At 47.2% G+C, this 21,784-nt stretch overlaps 3 protein-coding genes across 4 annotated transcripts; 1 reads left to right on the top strand and 2 right to left on the bottom strand.

Moving 5' to 3' along the window:
• Positions 1–709: 709 nt before the first annotated feature.
• Positions 710–2,296, bottom strand: LOC136451577 (annexin-like protein RJ4). The gene is made up of 5 exons (XM_066452273.1): positions 2,197–2,296; positions 1,975–2,120; positions 1,666–1,884; positions 1,222–1,536; positions 710–1,099 (listed from the first exon to the last, which is right to left on the bottom strand). The coding sequence occupies exons 1-5, from the start codon at positions 2,270–2,272 to the stop codon at positions 896–898; spliced, it is 960 nt and encodes a 319-aa protein (XP_066308370.1). The 5' UTR covers positions 2,273–2,296; the 3' UTR covers positions 710–895.
• Positions 2,297–16,355: 14,059 nt separating this feature from the next.
• LOC136449562 (dehydration-responsive element-binding protein 2A-like) lies at positions 16,356–18,528 on the top strand. Of its 2 annotated transcripts, none has more exons than XM_066449616.1 (2): positions 16,356–16,854; positions 17,451–18,528. In XM_066449616.1, exon 2 carries the CDS (start codon positions 17,584–17,586, stop codon positions 18,331–18,333), a length of 750 nt encoding a protein of 249 aa, XP_066305713.1. In that variant the 5' UTR covers positions 16,356–16,854; positions 17,451–17,583; the 3' UTR covers positions 18,334–18,528. The 2 variants fall into 2 exon arrangements, with proteins under 2 accessions (XP_066305713.1, XP_066305712.1); XM_066449615.1 differs by having other exon boundaries at positions 16,358–16,854; positions 17,613–18,528.
• A 148-nt stretch (positions 18,529–18,676) lies between these two features.
• LOC136449560 (uncharacterized) lies at positions 18,677–21,647 on the bottom strand. Its single transcript, XM_066449614.1, has 2 exons — positions 19,980–21,647; positions 18,677–19,425 (listed from the first exon to the last, which is right to left on the bottom strand). Exons 1-2 carry the CDS (start codon positions 20,843–20,845, stop codon positions 18,780–18,782), a joined length of 1,512 nt encoding a protein of 503 aa, XP_066305711.1. The 5' UTR covers positions 20,846–21,647; the 3' UTR covers positions 18,677–18,779.
• Positions 21,648–21,784: the final 137 nt, after the last annotated feature.

Below are 21,784 nucleotides of genomic sequence, written 5' to 3'. Positions count from 1 at the left end.
AGTGTATCTATAAAAGCATGAAACCATACAATATTTTTTTATTGACATTATGCTAAGTTTATTTTGCATGCATTTCAATTCAAACTTTTAACATCGTATAGCATTAAACTAAAACTATAAAAAATGTTGATAGGAGCTTCAGCTCTGTGTTGGGCAATACGATGGTCAATCAGAATGAGCTAGTTTTTGACAGATGTAAGCAAAATCTTATTTACATGTACTATTCAGGGACGCATAGGTTTGGGACCAAAAGGAGACGGTGACTTCTTGATATGCCGATGGTTAGAGTCAACACAATGACAGTATTGTAATAATCACGACTATGCATATCTTTCCATTATTAAAAAAAAGGCAATGTATGTTACATCCCGACAAAGAGCTTATCCGGTGCAAGATGAAATGACACATTGGTTTTGACTTTGGGCTCTGTTGCAATGAAATGATGACGATCAAATTAAGACCATAATTGTGTTCTAAAGGGGGGCCTAATTAAAGGAGATGGTGACTTATGCATATGCCGATCATTAGAGCAACAACTTACACATATCTTATATTAGCACGATTCATAGGTAATCCAGTCTTGGTAGATCCTCTTTACTTGGTAGATCCTCATTAGAGCAACAACTTACACATATCTTATATATATATATATATATATAGTTTTTGTTGTTATTGCCTTCACTTGTTACATTTTATATTACTCCAAACTAATAAATATATAAGGTAGTACTGAAAACGCACACTGTAACTGTACCACGCCCCTGCATCATCTCACTGTCTAATTAAACAGCTACTAAGACCGTTATTTTGTTTCGTAATATAATCGACGAGATATTATGGCCGTCGACCGATGGATCATGCATTAGCATTATATTATATATATGTATACTGCTGTTTAGCTTCCAAGAAGAGCCAGCAGGAAGCTCCTGTAGTCCCCCGAGGTTTCCTTGGCGATGGCCTGTTCCAAGGTGCACGACGCCCTCTTCTGGAACGCGGCGCAGATGGCCCCCATGTCGTCCTTCTCCGCGTGCATCACCACCACCCTCGTCAGGCTATCCTCGTCGGTCCCTGCAGACTCGCGCGTCGCGTTCCTCAGCACCTGCGTGCGTGCCTAATCCATCTCAGAATCGATCTTTTCAGCCAACACATACAACGGCAACAATAATCAGTTCCGTTCAGTTCAACAACGACGACGATCATCGTCGACGACCACCGCCTCACCTTGGCGAAGTACTTGCTGGGATCCGCGACGCACCGCACCGCCGTCCGCAGCGCGCGGGGGTACCCCGTGGGGTCGTCCCCACGCGGCAGCGCCTTGGTGACGCTGCCGCGGTGCTCGTCCTTGAAGCAGCCGAACGTGGCCCTGAGCTGCGCCTTGCTCCTGGTGCCCACCACCCTGATGAGCTCCTCGTGACCCCCCGCTGCCGCGGCGCGCCGCACAGCCTCGTGCACGATCTTCGCCTCTGATCGCGCTAGCTCCATGTCCACGTTGTCGTCGCCGTCGTACCTGTACGTGCTCACCAGCGCGAGCAGAAGCTGAACGAAGGTGACGTACGTACGAGGACAGGTTAGGTAGCTAGCCGGCCGGCACGACAAGGAGTGTCGTCGTCAAGGATGCTGGATGCATGGTGAACAAGTAAGCGAACTGCAGCTAGCTGCACGTACACTGCGAAGGTTGCCCGTGGCACGAGCGGCGACGTCTTCTTCCAGGGAGCGCCTGTACAGGGCATGGTATGCCTTCTTGACGGCCACGAGCTCCGCGGACGAGTTGGTGCACGCGACCTCCACGATCACCGGGTACTCCTCCTGGACGCATTCCGTTGCGGCGTTCGCCATCACAGCCTGCCTCTCGGCGGGGTCAAACATCCAGTGGTACACTGCTCTCTGCAAACGCATTAGCGGTCAGGCGAACTGAACTGACAAAAAATAAGCTCATCGGAGCAGGAGGGCAAATGCATGCACACTAATCTGAACCTCTAAATCGCCGGAGAGCTCTGACTGCAGGCGCTGGATTAGGCTCTCGCTGTACTTGTGTTCGTACTCCAGCGCGATCTGCTTCCTCTGGGTCGCGTCGCGGTGAGCTAAGATGGATATCACCGCCTGCTCGTCGGTGCCCCATCCTGAATGAACCACAAAAATTTGAGCATGTTACGCGCGCTACAGTCAGAAAGATCAGGATTCAGGAGCAGCAGTAACCTTGGAACGCCTTCAAGAGAGCCGCGGCATCTTCAGCAGGAGAAGGGACAACTCGAGGAACAGTAATTATTGCCATTTTTTCCCCCCACGATATGATGCTCTTTCCTTTCTCTCCAGATTGGTTTGTTAATCACCCCAACCTCCGGGTATTTATGGAGATGATATCTGACCGTTTGCTAGTGGGCATTGAATTGAAACCTTCAACAAATCGCATGTTAATATTCCAACTTTACTTCGTTTCTTCCAGTTAGTTTTAACTATGGTGAGTTTCAAAATTTGATGCCTGTGGGTTTCAAAATTTAATGCCTCATTAAACAAATATAAATCCTTCCGGCGTCTTTTCGAAGGAAACCGAAACTCCTTACAGATGGAACCAATGTTTTCAAGTCGTCTAGTCAACTCTAATTGCCATGGGACCGACCAGACGATTAGTCGCGATTAGTCGTCGACTAGGACGACCAGTCGAGTCTGGTCTGGGCAGTGGGCACACCTACCATCATTGGAGGAAGAGCTCATTTTCGTGAGCTAGGGGGGAGCAGAGGCGCAGAGCCAGGGAAGAGCTTCACCAAGGGGCGTGCTGGCTGGGGAAGAGAAGCAGAGAAGAGAGAAAGAGCAGAGCAGCAGCAGCCGTCACGCACAGGAGCAAAGAAGAGAAAGACCAGAGCAGCAGCAGCCGTCACGCACAGGAGAGGAGAAGAGAGAGAGAGAGCAAAGCAGCAGCAATCGTCACGCACCGGAGAGAATAAGAGATGGGAACCCTGGAGACTTGGCCTCATGTATATATATTACAGACCCTAGTGAGCCAAATTGGCAGCCCAACTACTCACCTGGAAGCCTAGTCAGGCAAGCCCAAAGAAGGCAATGCCCAGCCTGGTCGTGCAGCCCCCTGGTCGGACGACTAATCATTAGTCGTCGACTAGTCGGACGACCAGGTTTCTAGTCGAGCTAATCGAGTCGAAGTCTCTAATCGAGGTCATGGTACCGACCAGACCGACTAATCGCGATTAATCAGACGACTTGAAAACATTGGATGGAACAATTAGTTCTGACCTCCAGTTCTTCAGACTAGTGTTGTATTATCAGTAATGAATTCTTGATCATAGATGAACTGAATCCTCCTCGCTTATGTAATATTCTGATGTTGTAATGAGCTGATGCACTGCGGCAGCGCACATGCATGAATTTGATCAAAGTTGGGTGAAGTCAGCAATCTGCGACAGACAGCAACGATGATGCACCGAACCGAAGTAAAATAAAAATTTCTCTTTTTTTTAGCAAGTATAAAATAAAATTTCTGAATTTTTTTTGAGCAACAAATAAAATTTCTGAATATGTGATCTTGAACTAAGGTGGGCCGTACCGAACCGACCGGGCCGAGCTTCACCGTGCCGAGCAACGCAACAGCGACGACGACGAGGCCTTGCGATCGATGCGTGCCCATCAACCGCCAAAGCCGTGGTAGGAAAAAGGCCAGGGTTTTCAAAAAAAAAAAAAAAGAGGAAAAAACCCAGCGCGCACGACAACTTTCAGCGGCACACCGCGCCTGACGTTGGCAGCCCAGCCACCTGCTGCCGTCCTCCCCCCACCAGTCCCTCGTAACGGCGCGTGACTCTCGCTGTCTGGCACTTGGCACCAAGCGTGAAATTTTCGTATTTTGGTCTCTCTTGAAAACAATTTTTAGAAAAATACCTACGTCAAAATATTTTCTGAAAATAGACCATTTTTAGGCGTCTTAGCACATAACGCCGAGATATGAGGCTCAGCGTCGTGTCACTCGACGCCAAGGTATTGCCACGTCACGGACGACCGGGGTCGTCGTCGACACGGTGGCGCGTGGGTCCGAGATGTCGGCGTCGTGTCCACCGACGCCAAGTGCCCAACCTCGGTGCGGTTGGACTGCGCGCCGAGCTACTGCCCCATCCGGAGCGCGGCCTAGGCGGCCCAACAAAGCACGGTGGCCCAGAAGCTCGGCGTTGGGTCACTTAACGCCGAGCCTGCAGACCTCGGCGTGGTCCGACTCAACGCCGAGGTCTGGTCCCTTTAGGCCGAGGCCCCCTTCTTCTTCTTCCATCCCCTCCTCCATTCCCCCACGGCTCCCAAATTCTGAAGGCCGCCGGCTCCCAAATCCCTCACGCCCCCACAAAACTCTAACCTCCAAAATCGACCCCAGGTGCCTGGATCTTGTCTCCCGAAGCTTCCTCGAGGTAATGGTCCCTCCCCTCCTCCATTCTATCCGCGTAGATGTGCTTACATTGTCCCTAATCATGTGGAATCATGGTTGTATTGTGTTTTGGTATATTTGTGTTTGCATTTGCAAAATGTATGGCTTAGGATGATTGAGTGCATTGTTGTTTAACTGTTTTATGTGCTGAACATGTTAGGTTAGTTTGGTTTCTAGTTATTTTGGTCATTAGGGTTATTTGTTTATTGTAGGTGTCATTAGGGTTAGTTATTTGTTGGTCATTAGGGTTACTATGTATTTTATTTATTTGTTGGTCATTACATTTCAATTTGTTATGACCAAGGCGTTTTGCCAAGGTACTCCTCTTTCCCCTCTTTCAATTCATCCATTTAGATTCGTTTGTTTTTGAACTTGGCATTATAGGTTTGGTTCATGTTCATATTATTCGTTCAATGTATGGTGGTTCAAATGATTGAATGACCCAAATGTATGGTTGTTGCTGTTGCTGTTGTTGTATATGTTATGGTTTATAATCATTGAGTTAAATTTTGTGTTTGTTGGGATTCGAATTTGTTTAGGGTTTGTAATGAAAAGCTTATTTGGGAGGTATGGTGATTTAGTGTTAGTACCTTTACATTCGTTGCAAGGTACTTTGGGTTGATTTTTTTTCTACGTAATGTTAGGATGCCAAGGCATGGTAAAGCTCGTATTCCAAGGTAATCCCAATGTTTATTCATTATCTGTGCAACAAATAGAAAACCCTAAGTTTAGGTTTGGTTCTCCGTTAATATGACTAAATTCTTTCAATTGTAGCTATGGTCGCCAGAGGGCAAATCCCTACGACCTAAAGCCTCTCCCTGAAGGTGTTCCTCGACCAATGTGCTTTTGTGGTGATCCTTGCAAGATAGACTCTCTGAAGATGAGGAAACATATAGACAAAGGTATTGGATATGTCCCAATTATGCATGGGAACCTACAAAGCAACAGCGCCGTGCATCGTTTGTGAGGAATTTTTATTGTGTTAATTAATTTTTTTGTGATATTAAGTATTGCTTATTTATTTGTTTTGTAACAATTTGTTTTTCTTGCAGACCGTTCCACCACTGTGTGACTTTGAGCAGTGGATTGACACTGAGATCAAGGAGTCGGACAAGCAGCGTCTAGAAGGCCTGAAGGAGTGGGATGCGGAGGTTAAGGAGAGGTTTGAGCAGAGACGCAGACTGAAGGCTATAGAAAAGGAGCATAAGGAAGAGGAGGAAAGGAGGCATGTTGCTGCGTACAGGGCGGAGAGAGAGAAGAAGCTTGAGCGTGTGCGCCGAGTGAAGGCAGCGATGGAGGAGAATCCCGATGCCGAGAGGAAGAGAAAGTGGCCTCGTTGCACTCAGTAGGTATTTGGTTTATTCACGAGCGATGTCGTGTAGCCTTGGACTTTTTTTACTATGTTGTAATGCACTCTGCTTTTATTTCAGATGAACTTATTTCCTGGACTTTTTTTTATTATGTTGGAATGCACTATGATTTTATTTCAGATGGTCTTATGCCCTGTACTTCGTTAACTATCCTAAGACTGTAGTGGTACTGTTTGTATCACTGAAAAGACTACTTGTGTTGTTGCAGTCACTGAAAGGGCTACAAGTACTGAAAGGGTTACAAGTTCAGGATGCGGCCTTCCAACTGAAAGCCTCTCCCACACCCAAATCTGCAAAAAAGAGTGCCTTGCAAAGCTGACGGTACAGGAAGGCAAGTATAGCCGAGCCCCAACTCCTATTGCCGACATCCTCCCAGTTCAAAAGGCACGGGATGTACATCCAGGACGCCGTGTCTCCAGTGCCGTCAGGGAAGAGAACCGTACCAAACATGTGGAGGACGTAGGCCCGACAGTAGTATGTCACGGTCTCGGCGTCTACGTTGGGTGGGCACTCCCGAAACTACTGACGAAGCCACCTCAGGGACACCCCACTGCCGCGCCATTTCTTGCCAGCCTCAACTGCCGCTAGGGGCCGTCCCAAGAAGTGCTCAACCCGCTGCTGCCATCCTTCGGACTCCGTGTCTCCTGTCACTGGGAATCCTCGGATTTTGACTCCAAGGATCATGGCAACATCCTCAAGAGTGACCGTCATCTCCCCGCATGGTAGGTGAAAGCTGTGTGTCTTCGGACGCCACCGATCTATCAACACCGTCAGCGCCGCTGGGTTGAAAGGTGGCGTGCCTCGACGACAAACACGAGCAACGATAGCAAGGTTCGCCAGCTTCAGGAGGGGCATGTACCTCTCGTCATAGACCATGGTCGTAGAGGCCTCATGTGTCATTGGCCTCAGCACATTCAAAACCTGCAATAAAAGACAAGCATGAAAAAGTATTAGTTCATGTCACTTTATAAAGAGCATGGACTATAGAGCAAAACATGAACAATGCAATGTTTCATACGAATTGTTGAATATACCTCTCCGTTCTTGATCCTCCGAGCCCGGTGGTGCTCATCGAACCTTGGATCAAGAAGGGGGAACCGATCCATCCTGCAACATAAGCAATGCCAAAGCATTAGTATAAGTTAAAGCATGTGTATGAGGTACGAAGTAACATAAAAATAAAAAAAATAAAAGTAAACCAATGTACTATTACACAAAGCAATTCTAGTAGCTAGCTTGGTGGATACCTGTTGTCTAAGTAGTTCAGGACATTTTCTCTTATTGTGGCATGGCTTATGGCAACCAGAGCAACGGCTCTTTTGAGTGTCCTCTACAAAATGTCTCCCAACCTTACTCGTGGTTGATCTACCTTTCATGGCTCGGTCCATATCCATCCTGAACCGCTTCCATCGCCTAGGTCCTCTACTCTTCCAGAGTAAACCAAGATCAGCCACATACTTGGGGCCATCATAAGTAGGCCATTGACTCTCGTCAAGAAATGGCTCGAACTGAGGATTCTAGGTGCTCATTAGGTTCCTCAAAGAGAACTCCGCGGTCATATGGGGAGGGACCTCAGCGTCAACACGTCTAAGGCGACAGGCTGTAATCATGTGGGAGCAAGGCCTATGGTATATGATCGGTTTTTCACACGTACACTTGTTCTCATTGATCACTACTTTATGTTTTCGAGCACCTCGGTTTTCACCACCAATGTTAGTTCCACCACCCTCTAGAATCTCATATCCATGGTTGATCGGATCGAAACATGAACCCTTCTATCGTTTAGACTTTTTCTTTGAGAAAGCTAGTTCCTGAGATGCTAAAAATGGCCAAGCTTTGCCTGCTGTCCATAGAGACTTCGCATGCTTCTTCCTCGAAACGAACCAAGAATTCAACTTGTAGAAGGTGAATGAGGCAATAGCAGTCACAGACAGACCACGACAACCTCTTAGAAGGCTGTTGAACATCTCTGCCATGTTACTAGTCATGAAGCCCCATCTCCAACCACCGGTGTCATGTGCAAGTGACCACTTATCCTTCGACGCCATCAACTCGCTCAAGAATTGCCTGCCATCAACATTTGTGGCTAACTTCAAGGCATCTAACTTATCTTTGAATAATTGAACCTCTTGCTGCCTGCAAACCTCCTCAAATAATTTGAAGTTGTCCTTTGTGTGATCACGCCTTATAAGATTCTGAGCAAGGTGTCTAGTGCACCACCGGTAATGTATTTGGCCGTAACCAGGAATCTCTTGTTCTACGACATTCAGAATGCCAGCATGCCTATCAGATATCACACAAACATTACGTCCCAGACCAATTACCACTTGTCTTACTAGCCTGAGAAACCAACACCAACTATCCGTGTCCTCCTTCCGAACAATCACAAAGGCTAATGGCACAAGCTGGTCCTCTGCATCTGTCCCAATACAAATAAGCATTGTGCCTTCAAATTTCCCTATAAGAAAGGTCCCATCAATTAAGACGACGGGCCTGCAATGCTTGAATGCTTCGATGCTCTGCCCGAACGCCCAAAACACCCTTCCAAATACCTGGCTACCATTCCTTGTTTCACCTTCCTTAGGTAAATACTCGAAGTGCATCCCAGGATTTATAGCCCTCATTGTGTTCAACATTACAGGGAGGCGCTCATAAGCTTCTTCCCAATTTCCAAATATTTGACATAGTATCGGATATCACGTTGCTTTGCCCTCCATGCTTTCCTATACTTGACATAGTAATTGTACCATTGGAAGATAATCTCAACCAACGCAGACACCGTAATGGTTGGCATATGCTTCACCATGGGGCATAATTGCCTTGCAATGAACCTAGAATTGAGCTGCAGATGGTTCTCTTCTGCCTCAGCAGTGGCACAAACATGTGGTTGCTTCACTGAGGTAATCTTCCATTTGTCTGCCTTCGTCTTCCTAGCACATACTCTCCAACCACACTGTTGTTCTTCATAAGCAACAGTGTACCTCTTCTCCTTGAATGAATTGATGACCCTAAAAGGTCGATTGTGTACAATGGAGTACTCTTGCAACCATGATTTCAACTCATCCATGGTAGCAAACAATATGCCCTTTCGTATGATGAGGCAACCGCTGAAAGGTCCTTGTTTGGTTTTGGTAATTGAGTGACAACTTAGGTGGACTAATTATATTTATGTGAGATACACAGGTGATTAGTCCACAGGTACATGTGTGTGAGCAACATATGCCATGAAGGTGAAAATGGCTTGGAGATGTTGCAAAGCTCACACATGCGATGATGAAGGAGCTTAAATGCACATGAGACATGACATTGAGTCATGTGATCAAGGTGGAGAAGATCAAGACAAGACTTGGCTTGATGGATCGGTTGCAAGCGTGAAGGGCAAGTCGAAGGCTTTGGAGTGATGGACCGCGTGGCGGTGAAGCTTGAGTAAGACTTGGCGCCGATGGACGATGGCAACGGTGAAGAGCAAGTAGAGTCAAGATCGATGAACCAATATGATCATGTGATGATATGAAGTGGATCATATCATTGTTGATCATGTTGGTGCATGTATTGCATCGACATTGAAGGAGGTGGAATGGAATGCGCAAGGCAAAGGTATAACCCAGGGCATTTTATTTCACCGGTCATAGGTGTGTAGAGAAGTTTATGACCGGGTTTAGGATAGATGGCCGTATTATCAAGAGGGGCAAACTTGTTTGCATATCGGTCATCTAGTGTCACTCGAGTGTTCTAACTTTGCATTGACGCTAGGATCGAGTGGCGTGGCAAGTTGAGTGGCTAACATCCTTTGGGAAATGATTGTGAAAATGCTAACACACATACACATGGTGGTGTACACTTGGTGGTATTGGCACATTTACAAAGGCGGTGGTGTTTGCAGGGTTGAGATGGGTTTGGGTCCCTCTCTCCCTCCCGCCGAGCTTGCGAGGCGGGATTCGGCGCTTTCGGGAAAATGAAATGCCTATTTTCTATTGCGCCGGATGCAAATTCTTGGTGGTTAGCTCATTGGAGCAAGGGTGAAGAAGTTAGAGTTGAAAACGAGTTGGTCGCGAAGATGCTGGCGTCGGTCAACTGACCGGACGCTGGATCTGAATGCACCGGACGCTGGCAGGCTGCGTCCGGTCAGGCTGACATACGGTGACACAGTAGCTGGAGTGTGACCGGACACTGGCTGCGTCCGATCGCGTTCGACCGGACGCGTCCGGTCATGCTCGGGAGCTTACTGGAAACGACCGGACGCTGAGGGTCCAGCGTCCGGTCAGGTCAAGTGACCGTTGGAACCGGGACACGTGGTCGTCTATGAGCGATCGGACGCTGAGGTCCAGCGTCCGGTCAACATGACCGGAGCGTCCGGTCGGCCCGACCGTTGCCCAGTGAAGGGGTAACGGCTAGTTTAGCCCTTGGGGCTATAAATAGAAGTGGCCCTCGGCCATGGCTGGGGGGGAGCACCTCAAGGGACTTAGTGTCCATGCTTGAGAGTGCTTGGGAGCCCTCCATCACACACATACTTGATAGTGATCATTCGATTGTGTGAGTGAGCGATTCTAGTGCGATTGCATCGTGAGGTTGCATCGAGTGGCACTAGGTGATCGAGTTGCAAGCCGGTGGTGCTTGTTACTCTTGGAGGTTGCCACCTCCTATATGGCTTGGTGGTGGTCTCCATCGAAGCGCGCAAGAAGCTTGTGCGGCGCTCTGGAGAAGTGCTTGTGAGGGGCATTGTGCTCGCCCTGTGGGAGCCGCGAAGAGCAACTCTAGTAAAGCGTGTCATTGAGCTACTCTCACTCAAGGGGTAGGTTCTTGCGGCGCCCGACGTGCAGGCTTAGCGGGTGATGCTAATTAGCCGCCGAACCATCAAGTGAGCGGTCGACACAACGGAGACTAGCGTGTTGGCAAACACGTGAACCTCGGGAGAAAAATCATCGTGTCAACCTTATTCTTCCCGTTGGTTTGCATCCCCGTTACACAAGCTTGGAATTACTTTTATACATATTAAGCTTGTGTAGTTGCTCTTGTAATTAGATAGCTTGCGTAGCTTGCCAATTATCTTCTTGCTTGTGTAGCATAGAAGTAGCTCCCTTGCGTGGCTAATTTGGTTTTAGTAACCTTGTTAGTCACATTGCTTAGTTTGTGTAGCTAAGTATTTACGCTCTCTAATTAGGCATTGGTTGCCTTGTTATTGAGCATTGCTAGTGAGCTTTGTTAGCTTTGTGCTTTTGCTTACTAGCATGTTGAAAGGTCCTAATATGGCTAGAGGGGGGGTGAATAGCCTATTTAAAAATCTACAAATCAACTAGAGCAATTTGATTAGTGTGACAAATAGCGTAATGCAAACTTGCTCTAGCTCTACAAGGGTTGCAAGCCACCTATCCAACAATTCTAGTTGCAATGAATACTTAGGCACACAAACTTGCTAAGTAAATACTCACTAAGAGCTCTCAACCTTGCTACTCTAAAGAGCTCAACTAGATGAATGTAAATAATGAAGCAAGCTCTCAATTCTAATTACACTAAAGAGCTTGTATCAACTAGTTTGCAAGAATGTAAATGAGTGAGTAGAGTGATTATACCGACGTGTAGGGGATGAACCAATCACAAGATGAATATATAGCCAATCACCGGGAGAATGTCAAAGAAGAGAGACAATCGATTTTCTCCCGAGGTTCACGTGCTTGCCAACACGCTACGTCCCCGTTGTGTCGACCAACACTTGGTGGTTCGGCGGCTAAGAGGTGTTTCACAAACCTCGTCCACACGATTGGACACCGCAAGAACCGACCCACAAGTGAGGTAACTCAATGACACGAGCAATTTACTAGAGTTACCTTTCGGTACTCCGCCGGGGAAGGTACAACTCCCCTTACAATCACCGGAGATGGCCACGAACAATCACCAACTCGTGCCGATCCTCCACCGCTGCTCCAACCGTCTAGGTGGTGGCAACCACCAAGAGAAACAAGCGAAATCCGCAGCGCAACACGAATACCAAGTGCCTCTAGATGCAATCACTCAAGCAATGCACTTGGATTCTCTCCCAATCTCACAATGATGATGGATCAATGATGGAGATGAGTGGGAGGACTTTGGCTAAGCTCACAAGGTTGCTATGTCAATGAAAATGTGCAAGAGTTATCCCTTGAGCCGGCCATGGGGCTATAAATAGAGCCCCCATCAAATAGAGCCGTTATACCCCTTCACTGGGCAATACGCGCTCTGACCGGACGCTCCGGTCATACTGACCGGACGCTGGCCCTCAGCGTCCGGTCGCCCGATGGACGCCGCGCGTCACCAGTTTCAAACGCTGTTCGTCAGATTTCAACGGCTACAAAGCTGACCGGACGCTCCGGTCAAAACTGACCGGACGCTGAAGCCCTAGCGTCCGGTCGTTTCCAGTAAGCTCCCCGTGGCATGTTTTTTCGACCGGACGCGTCCGGTCCACCTTGACCGGACGCAGACCAGCGTCCGGTGCTCAACCCCAGCGACTGTGCCGTCTGACAGCTCGACCGGACGCAGCCCTTCAGCGTCCGGTCGCTGAGTGACCCAGCGTCCGGTCAGTAGACCGACGCCAGCATCATTTCGACCAACTCCATTTCAACTCTAACTTCTTCACCCTTTCTCAAGTGTGCCAACCACCAAGAATTTTGCATCCGGCGCAATAGAAAATAGACATTTCATTTTTCCAAAAGCGCCGAATCCCGCCTCGCAAGCTCGGCGGGAGGGAGAGCGGGACCCAAACCCATCTCAACCCTGCAAACACCTTGCGCACATATGTTAGCATATTTTCACAAATATTTTCAAGGGTGTTAGCACTCCACTAGATCCTAAATGCATATTCAATGAGTTAGAGCATCTAGTGGCACTTTGATAACCGCATTCCGATACGAGTTTCACTCCTCTTAATAGTACGGCTATCTATCCTAAATGTGATCACACTCACTAAGTGTCTTGATCACTAAAACAAAATGGCTCCTACATTTTATACCTTTGCCTTGAGCCTTTTGTTTTTCTCTTTCTTCTTTTCCAAGTTCAAGCATTTGATCATCACCATGCTATCACCATTGTCATGATCTTCGTCATTGCTTCATTACTTGGAGTAGTGCTACCTATCTCATAATCACTTTGATAAACTAGGTTAGCACTTAGGGTTTCATCAATTAACCAAAACCAAACTAGAGCTTTCACATGTGTAGGAGCTCCCTTGTTGCTTAAAAGTACTAGAGGCATAGGTTTGTGTGACCTTGCTCCTAGCATTGGTTAAGAGAGCTCTAGCTAGCCCGGCACCTTTGTTGCATAATTGTTATCTTTGAAAGGTGCTAGTGAACATATATAGTGGGGTATAGTCTTGGCTAGACCGATAGTCTTAATTCTACATTTATATCGGTTAGCCGACGCGATTAAGTTTTAAAAAAGACTATTCACCCCCCTCTAGTCGCCATCTCGACCCTTCAACCGCTAACATCAGGCATAGTTGTATCACTTGGCCCACCATCAGCTACTGCCCTATGACCATGGCTAAGGTCCTCAAAATCACCAACTAGTGGATCTCTCCAAGGCAAGATCCTAGACAATATCTCTATTTCCCTAAAATTCAGACGACCAACAGGGCGATCGTCATCAGAGTCTTCGGCTATCTCCTCTACGAAGGATTCATCATCTCCAGCTATCTCCATGTCAAAACGGGTCGTAGCCCTAGCATCACCAAAGTCTTTTTCACCACTAAGATCATCTTCGTCGCTAAGCTCATCCTCAATAGAAAAGTCTTCGCTAGCGTCGTCCAAACCTTCTTCTGCATCAACAATTATATAATCATCATTCTCTTCATCACTATCATGATTGCCCTCACCACCGGCAACCAGATTCTCTTCCTCATCCCCACCGTAGCCTAGTTGTGTGACAAGTATTTCTTCTTCAGGCAAAGGACCATAACCTATGTGAGCGGGGGAAGATGGCCATGCTTCGAAGTTATCATTTCCTAAGCCGGACTCCTTACTTACTACTAAATCCAAAGATCGCACTTCTGAGGCCAATACAACTGCCTTGTAATCATTCCATTCAGTCTCGCTTGTAATTTTGAGCAACCGCTTGATCCGAGGACCCTTCAATGACCCAACATCTATGACACCTTCAAACTGAACATGCACGTCTCTTTTATTCCAGCCTAACTTAACCTTGACTCGCTCCACTAACTGGGTCAAAGATGGTGTTTCAGAAAAAATCAACAACTCCTCACACATGTCCAGAAATTCCAAACTATCATCTCTTGTCCTAACAATACGGCCTCCAAGATGCAACCTCACTAATTTATCCATCTACAGCCATCACACAACAAGTAGTGTCACATATCAATATATCATGTGAGTTTCAATCCAATAAGTAGAAACTAAAATATATCATTTCATCTTTTTCAACCCCAACAACATAATCATTTCTAGTCATAACAAATTGAAATGTAATGACCAACAAATAAATAAAATACATAGTAACCCTAATGACCAACAAATAACTAACCCTAATGACACCTACAATAAACAAAGAACCCTAATGACCAAAATAACTAGAAACCAAACTAACCTAACATGTTCAGCACATAAAGCAGTTAAACAACAATGCACTCAATCAACCTAAGCCATACATTTTGCAAATGCAAATACACATATACCAAAACACCATACACCCATGATTCCATATGATTAGAGACAATGCAAGCACATCTACGCGGATAGAATGGAGGAGGGGAGGGACTATTACCTCGAGGAAGCTTCGGGAGCCAAGATCGTGGCACTGAGGGTCGATTTTGGAGCCTAGGGTTTGGTGGCGGCGCGGGGGAGAAGAGAAAGAGAGGGAGGCCGGCGGTTTCAGAATGGAGGGAGGAAGAAGAAGGGGCCTCGGCGCGGCCTAAAGGGACCAGACCTCGGCGTTAAGTCGGGCCACGCCGAGGTCTGGAGGCTCGGCGTTAAGTGACCCAACACCGAGCTTCTGGGCCACCGTGCTTTGTTGGGCCGCCTGGGCCGCGCTCCGGGTGGGTCCAGTAGCTCGGCGTGTAGTCCAGCCGCGCCGAGGTTGGGCACTTGGCGTCGGCGGACACGACGCCGACATCTCGGACCCACGCGCCACCGTGTCGACGACGACCTCGGTCGTCCGTGACATGGCAATACCTCGGCGTTGAGTGACACGACGCCGAGCCTCATATCTCGGCGTCATGTGCTAAGACGACTAAAAATGGTCTATTTTCAGAAAATGTTTTGGCGTAGGTATTTTTCTAAAAATTGTTTTCAAAAGAGACCAAAATACGAAAATTTCACGCACCAAGCACCGGTAGCCGCAAGAACCGTCGGGCAAGGCACCACCGCCACCGCCTTGTCGAGACAACACTTTTTTTTCTTTGAAATCTGCCGAGACAACACTTTATCTGACTGGATGATGTACCCAAAGAACTTGAGCGCCGCTGATTCGTGATGACGACCGTATATGTTGAACAAAAGTTGTAACTACGAATAAAACAAGGTGAACCGATACAACGACAGGGAATTTGGGGAAAAAATATGCGGCATATAAGACTACCTTGGTTTGATTGGCGCGAGAAGGAATGGTGATACAAGAGTCTTTTCTTATAGGATTTATAAAATTGTAAAATTGAGATTATAGATTGGTTTGTGTTGCCTGTGCCTATCAAAGAGCTCAGCCTTAATCTTCCAAAGATGCTCGCAAGAGTATGATATATGAACATCAAATTCGAAAGATATTGATAGAAGTAAGTGTATGCACGAGGTAAAAAGTAAAAGTGTATACAATACGACACGTACGTCCAAAATTGATGAAGGACACAAAAGAGACAGAGGAGTGAGAAGGTACGATAAAAGTAGATAAGATGGTCACCTTAGTTCTACGTATCACTTAAATTATCGGGATATGTGTAAACAAGAGTCAGCTGATCGAGTTCAACTCGACGAAGCTAATCTAGGGTTTCGAACCTCGACTTTCACATTCTTCTTCTTTAATTTGTCCGAGCGTTGCTACCTTTTTGCCACGTAAAGGAAGACGTCTCGTAGCCTATTTGAGCATCTTTTGGATTCTTCGACGTTTCGAATTGGGGCGGGGGGGCATTTTTACAGTTGACAGTTACGTTAGTTCCTTTCTCCCAACAAATGGGATGTTATGTATGGTATATCTATTTGTCGGATATCAATCAAATTTAGCCTATATACCTCTTTTTATGCAATTTGAAATGGCGGTAACCTATCCTGATTCTGAATCCACACAAGCCTAAGATCTACCATGCCATAATACTGTCCATCTGTGTCATCGTCAAGCAACTCAAATCGTGGGCACAAATGCTCATGAGCATACAATGGGGTGGCCGTTAGCCACCGCAGCCCGCAGCATCATCCATGGTCAGCCAAAGGCCGCTGTAGTAGCTATCCAAAGGGTTTTCGTTTTTCTAATGGTGATGCCGAAAAAGGCGTCCGGAGTTGGTTGCACGGACACGACGCTGTTTCTGTTAGAAAGAGAGAGAAGCACGCGCGCGTGTTGGTGCTGGCAGGGCGGCGGGCGGACGCCGTATGGCTGGCGTGTAAACGCTTGCTGGCGCGGGGTGTTGTTTCTCGTTTGACCCGCCCCGGCGCCCCCGCGCCCGCCAGCAGCCTGCCAGATTAGCCGCACCGCGGTGGCGTCCACGTCAAAACCGAAGCGGACGCAGTCACGCACGCAGGCAGGCCAGGCAGGCGAAGCGGCGGCAGCGTCAGAGGTGGGGGGACACCGACACCTGCCGCGTTACGAGGTGTGAGGTGGGAGAGGGAAGGGGGACGGGGAGAGATCCGGGGGGCGCGCCGGCCGTAGAAGATCTGGCTGCTGCCCAGACGAGAAACAACGAGGATACCACCGCCACACCGCCACAGAGAGGCGGCCGGCCAGGCCCAGGCGGGCGGGAGGGAGGGACGAAATCTAGGCAGGGCAGCGGAGGAGCGGGGAGATCTCTCGCTCTCTTCTCGCTCTTCCGTCCATGGAACTGGGAGACGCCGCCGCCGGCCAGGGAGCGCAAGGGGACGCCGCCTCCGGGGCCCTTGTCAGGTGAGCTGTCCTGTCCTGTCCTCCGGTTCTCCTTCTCGCGCGCCGGTCTTCCTTGCTCGTGCGTGGTGCTCGTCGAGCATTGCTGCGCCGGCGCTGTGCGTGCGCCTAGCCGGCCGCGGAATCGGTGCGTGCCTGCCTGCCGATGTGCTTCTGTCTGGTGGTCTGGGTTTGGGTAGTGTTGACGAGTCTCCTGCTGCTGACCTGGAGCTTGTCCATCCATCTCGCTGCTGTGCTCGTTTGGCGGCGGATTGGGTAGACCAAATCTTCCACGGCTAGGAGTAGTTCCCGACACTATTTCATCCGATCTTCGTTTCCAAATATAGTTTTGTTTTTGGGTTAACTTCAAGCTTTCTCGGTGGAGAATTTTGTAAGATAGACATCTCGGGGGGAGAATTACAGTTCAAAATTATTCGGGGCGGTGTCTCAGTGCTGAATTGGGCGAGACAGACAGGTGATGTTGCCCCTGGGTAGCGGATGTGGAAGTCTCCTGTGTTCATGGTGGTGCAGGTCCATGCCTTTTCTTCCTGGAGTGCCATGGCAGCAGAAGAACTGCCTTGTGTGCACAGCATCTAAAACGACTCTCTCTTTCTTTTCAGCTTGGTTAGATTACTGCTGGCCCTTGGAGGAATCAACAGGGCTCGTTTACTTCTTTCCTTGAAGCGGATTAGATAGATGACCTTCTATATCTTGTGATTTTCATTTGAATGTTTCCGCTCCGGGCCTTATGAAATGATGAATGAATTGCCTTGTTGGGTCAGGAAGAAGAGGATGAGGAGGAAGAGCACTGGCCCTGACTCCATTGCCGAGACGATCAAGTGGTGGAAGGAGCAGAACCAGAAGCTGCAGGACGAGAGCGGCTCCAGGAAGGCGCCGGCCAAGGGTTCCAAGAAAGGGTGCATGGCGGGCAAAGGAGGGCCTGAGAACGTCAACTGCGTGTATCGTGGCGTGAGGCAGCGGACGTGGGGCAAGTGGGTGGCGGAGATCCGCGAGCCCAACCGTGGCCGGCGGCTATGGCTGGGCTCCTTCCCTACCGCTGTGGAGGCTGCCCATGCATACGATGAGGCGGCAAAGGCCATGTATGGCCCCAAGGCACGTGTCAACTTCTCGGAGAACTCTGCTGACGCCAACTCTGGCTGCACATCGGCGCTTTCGTTGCTGGCATCTAGTGTACCAGCTGCCACGTTGCAACGGTCTGATGAGAAAGTGGAGACTGAGGTGGAATCTGTGGAGACTGAGGTCCATGAGGTGAAAACAGAAGGGAATGATGACTTGGGAAGTGTCCACGTTGCCTGCAAGACTGTGGACGTCATTCAATCTGAGAAGAGTGTGTTACACAAAGAAGGGGAAGTAAGTTATGATTACTTCAACGTTGAAGAGGTGGTTGAGATGATAATTATAGAATTGAATGCTGATAAAAAAATTGAAGCACATGAAGAATACCATGATGGAGATGATGGGTTTAGCCTTTTTGCATATTAGAAGCATGGTTATGGGGAGAAGTAGGAATAACTTCATTCTAGATGTTAGGAAAATGCTTCAACCTGAAGCGTTGTAGTCATTCGTGGTTTTCATCTTACTGAGACATAGCTTTATACTATGAGCCAACCGGTACAAGAAGTTGTCCTGTGTGTTGAGTTCCTGTACTATAGTAGGAAATGAGTCCGTGTTTAATGAGCTCTCTTGGTTGTTAATATTGCACATTTGCTCAGCTGAACTCAAGTTAGGTCAAGAAAAGGAATGGTAAGTACACCGAATAAATTTTTAGGATTGCATTAAATTGCAAAGCAGGCATATGAGCAAGTTATTTCGTTGTAATGGTACATTCAGTTACAATAGAGTAATCATACTTTTTGTGCCTCATACATGCATGGATTTTTCAATGGTTATATCTCATACTGCTATACAATCATTCAGAGTAAAGTGATTTATGGAAACTTTGTAAGGGGAAGCTGCAGGCATTCTCTAAATTCAAGCCACCTTGTTTCGCTATGGAAGGTCCTTTGTTTGTTAGGCCAGTATGTTAGCCAAATCCACCCTCGGATTTCCCAGTTCATAGTCTTTCCTAGTGTTGCACCACAGATCTTCCACCAGACACTATCTCCATACTCATCACGTGCAAAAATGACACCCCCCTGCTTTGTGAACGGGCGGTATGCATTTGAGTACCTGTCACGGAACCAGGCCCTGGGTTGAAGCAGAGAAAGCTTTGAAGGTTTTGAGGAATAAACCTCCCTTCCATTGACACCATCATGAAGAAACCAGTTCAAGGTTGCAGTGTTGCCATGCACAGACTGCTCAAATTTCCAGGGCTTCATGGCCAGTGTAAGGCTTTCAGTGACTGATGCCTTCAGACCAAATGAGTTTGGGGGATCAAAGGAACCCTCAAAGCCCTTCTCAAAACCAAATTCATGTGTGGGGTTGTCGTTGGACTTGCCGACAGAAACAGACAGCACATCAGATTGTTGCATAGGTGTGATTTGCAGCATGACACGAGATGGGAAGTGCTTCTCTTCAGAGCCATATCCACGTTCTGCCATGAGGGTCTCAGAGACCAAAGAGTCCACATCACACCTGTGTTAGATGCCAAAAGTGAGTGCTGTCTGTTCCCTTTTATTTTGTTTTATTAGATAGTCCATGTGTGTGGACAAATGTTTTTTTTTAATGAAGTTGCTTTCTACAGCTAATCATAGTCTGTGAAACAATGAACCACCATGAATTTCTAATGATTTTTAAATAGTGTTGGCTTATAGATTACATATGCTAATGAATTTCTAGACAGTTCTGGTGTAGACTACTCAAATGGGAGTTTTACTCTAAGATCTATATTGTTCCTAGTTAACAACATTTTACAAAAATATACATGATTCCTTACTCCATGTCAATTTACTTTAGTGTAGAAAGTGACTATATTTTGACATGTCTAGGTTTTATTTGTTATCTAATGATCTAGCTTTGATGCCAACTTATGCAGATAGACTTTACAGGGTACCACTAAAATTGAACTATTCTTTGGCCTTTGTACTAAAAAATCAAGTTGTTATTGCTACCTCAGGAAAAAGAACGGAAACTTGATTGTGAGTTCATGTAATAGAAAGAACTGGTTCTTATATGTTAAAATAACTGACCTTATGTTGTCTACCTTCACCTCGACATCAATCCAGTTATCCCTTCTTGCTGTTCTATAAGCTAGCTGAATCACACATTCAACCTGCTGATAAATGAGTGAGAAGAGAAGGCGCTCATCCTGTGTTGCTTCTGCAGGTTCCTCCATGCCCATGGTTATGACTGGGCAGTACAGCTGCACCTTCCAGAGCCCGCTTGCTGAGAGGGCATATGAGAACAGCGGCGATGATACCCCAGATGACTGGTTTGCGGATCTCAGCTCAACGATCCAGTTAGTTACTGCGAGATTCATTGTCTGCATCCACTGGTCCTCAAGGTTTGCCCCAAGCATCTTTACAAGGTTCTTTGCGGCATCTCTGCACTTTGAACCAGTAAGCTGGGTTCTCAGTGAATCCAAGCATCCAGGACGGAGATCACGAGGAGACTCGTAGATGCACACCAGGAAGGCCAGGGACAAGAAAACTATGTTGAACACGTCCTTGAAGTTGGCATGAGGCTGTGCCCCAGGGAACCGAAATGACGATTTTTTGTCTGGACAATACCTCATCACTGAGTTGACAATGTCAACGAAGACCTGTATCATATCTTGTTCATCTAGAGTTTGCTGTGTCTTTGTTTTCAGATGGACTGGTTTTGACGTCCACAGGGAAACTGGCACACTGTAGTTTGCAAAGATGGAGAAGGTAACATAAGAAGGCTGGGGGATGGAAGGGTTTTTCACAATCGAGAGGTTCATTGATGGCTGTGATGACGCTGATGATGATGGTGTGGTGCAAATGCAAAGGGACATGGCGCTGGTGCGCCAATGGGTGAATGGGGGCAGGCTGGTGATCCAAGCCCAGGCATCAGGCACAAAGTTGGAGGCCATTGCTCTAGTGCTGGAAACTTGAGCTGGTGGTTTGATGATCGATGAGGGGAATAGGTAGATTTTATAGAGGAAGAAGGCAATGTTTTTGGGATAGAATTCTGGTCGACGATGATTGAGTCCAGTAAGGCCCGGCAAAGTTTCGGGTAAAGTAGATTCTCGGTTTGAAGATGGGTGTCTGAGTTGAAGAATTTCTGTTGTCAATTGGACCTTGAGGAATCTCCCTTTTATACTTCCGTGCTGAGCCAAAGGTAAATCGGTGCAACATATTTCTGCTCAAGTTGGTGCCTTATGCTGCAGTGAAGAAAACAGTGTGATTTTAAATAAGAAAGCTGGGGAAAGCGCGATGCTAATCGCATAAACTAGGGTAAGTTGGTGCCTTATGCTGCAGTGAAGAAACAGTGTGATTTTAAATAAGAAAGCTGGGGAAAGCGCGATGCTAATCGCATAAACTAGGGTGGATCCTGGATAATTGCTTGCAGCGAGAACGACACGAAGGTGTTGGTTTATTTGGTGTGTACGTCTGAAGGAGTCCACCGTTGATTTATTTGGATTCTGCCGTTCTGGACGATGTAGCCTTACGGGAACCTTGCGCTGTCGATTGGTAATCGGAAGAATCTTTTTTTTTTCTTTGCTTTCGTGAGGTTTCAGAATTTAAACACCAATCGCTTATCGGTTGTCTAACCGCCCAATTAGTCCTCAAGTTCCATTTTTATCCATACGTTAAGAGCAACTTCAATAGCTCGGCTATTAAAGTATGCTCTAACAAATGTGTTATTTGACTTTGTAAAATAGAAAGCTAGCTATCTTTTAATTTTCTGTGGCCATATAAAGCCAACCATAGACGCTAGCTATCTGAAAATAAAAAATAGTAAGGCTGACAAAATGACTAAACTATAGAATTTGGCTACTAATTTTAGCTAAGCTATTGGAGTTGCTCAC

The sequence above is a fragment of the Miscanthus floridulus genome, chromosome 5 (genome assembly GCF_019320115.1).
Source record: "Miscanthus floridulus cultivar M001 chromosome 5, ASM1932011v1, whole genome shotgun sequence".
In the NCBI taxonomy this organism is placed as follows: domain Eukaryota; kingdom Viridiplantae; phylum Streptophyta; class Magnoliopsida; order Poales; family Poaceae; genus Miscanthus; species Miscanthus floridulus.
This window is presented reverse-complemented; position numbering and strand designations above follow the sequence as displayed.

Bases quoted from the DNA above. Each gene is read 5' to 3' on its own strand.
- LOC136451577 (XM_066452273.1), bottom strand. From the start codon at position 2,272: ATGGCAATAATTACTGTTCCTCGAGTTGTCCCTTCTCCTGCTGAAGAT. The intron at 1,537-1,665 runs GTACGTGCAGCT...ACCTTCGTTCAG, and splicing joins CCACGGGCAACCTTCGCAGT to CTTCTGCTCGCGCTGGTGAG. The intron at 1,100-1,221 runs GTGAGGCGGTGG...GCACGCACGCAG, and splicing joins CCAGCAAGTACTTCGCCAAG to GTGCTGAGGAACGCGACGCG.
- LOC136449560 (XM_066449614.1), bottom strand. From the start codon at position 20,845: ATGGCCTCCAACTTTGTGCCTGATGCCTGGGCTTGGATCACCAGCCTG. The intron at 19,426-19,979 runs GTCAGTTATTTT...CATCTAACACAG, and splicing joins GTGAAGGTAGACAACATAAG to GTGTGATGTGGACTCTTTGG.
- LOC136449562 (XM_066449615.1), top strand. From the start codon at position 16,787: ATGGAACTGGGAGACGCCGCCGCCGGCCAGGGAGCGCAAGGGGACGCC. The intron at 16,855-17,612 runs GTGAGCTGTCCT...TTGTTGGGTCAG, and splicing joins GCCTCCGGGGCCCTTGTCAG to GAAGAAGAGGATGAGGAGGA.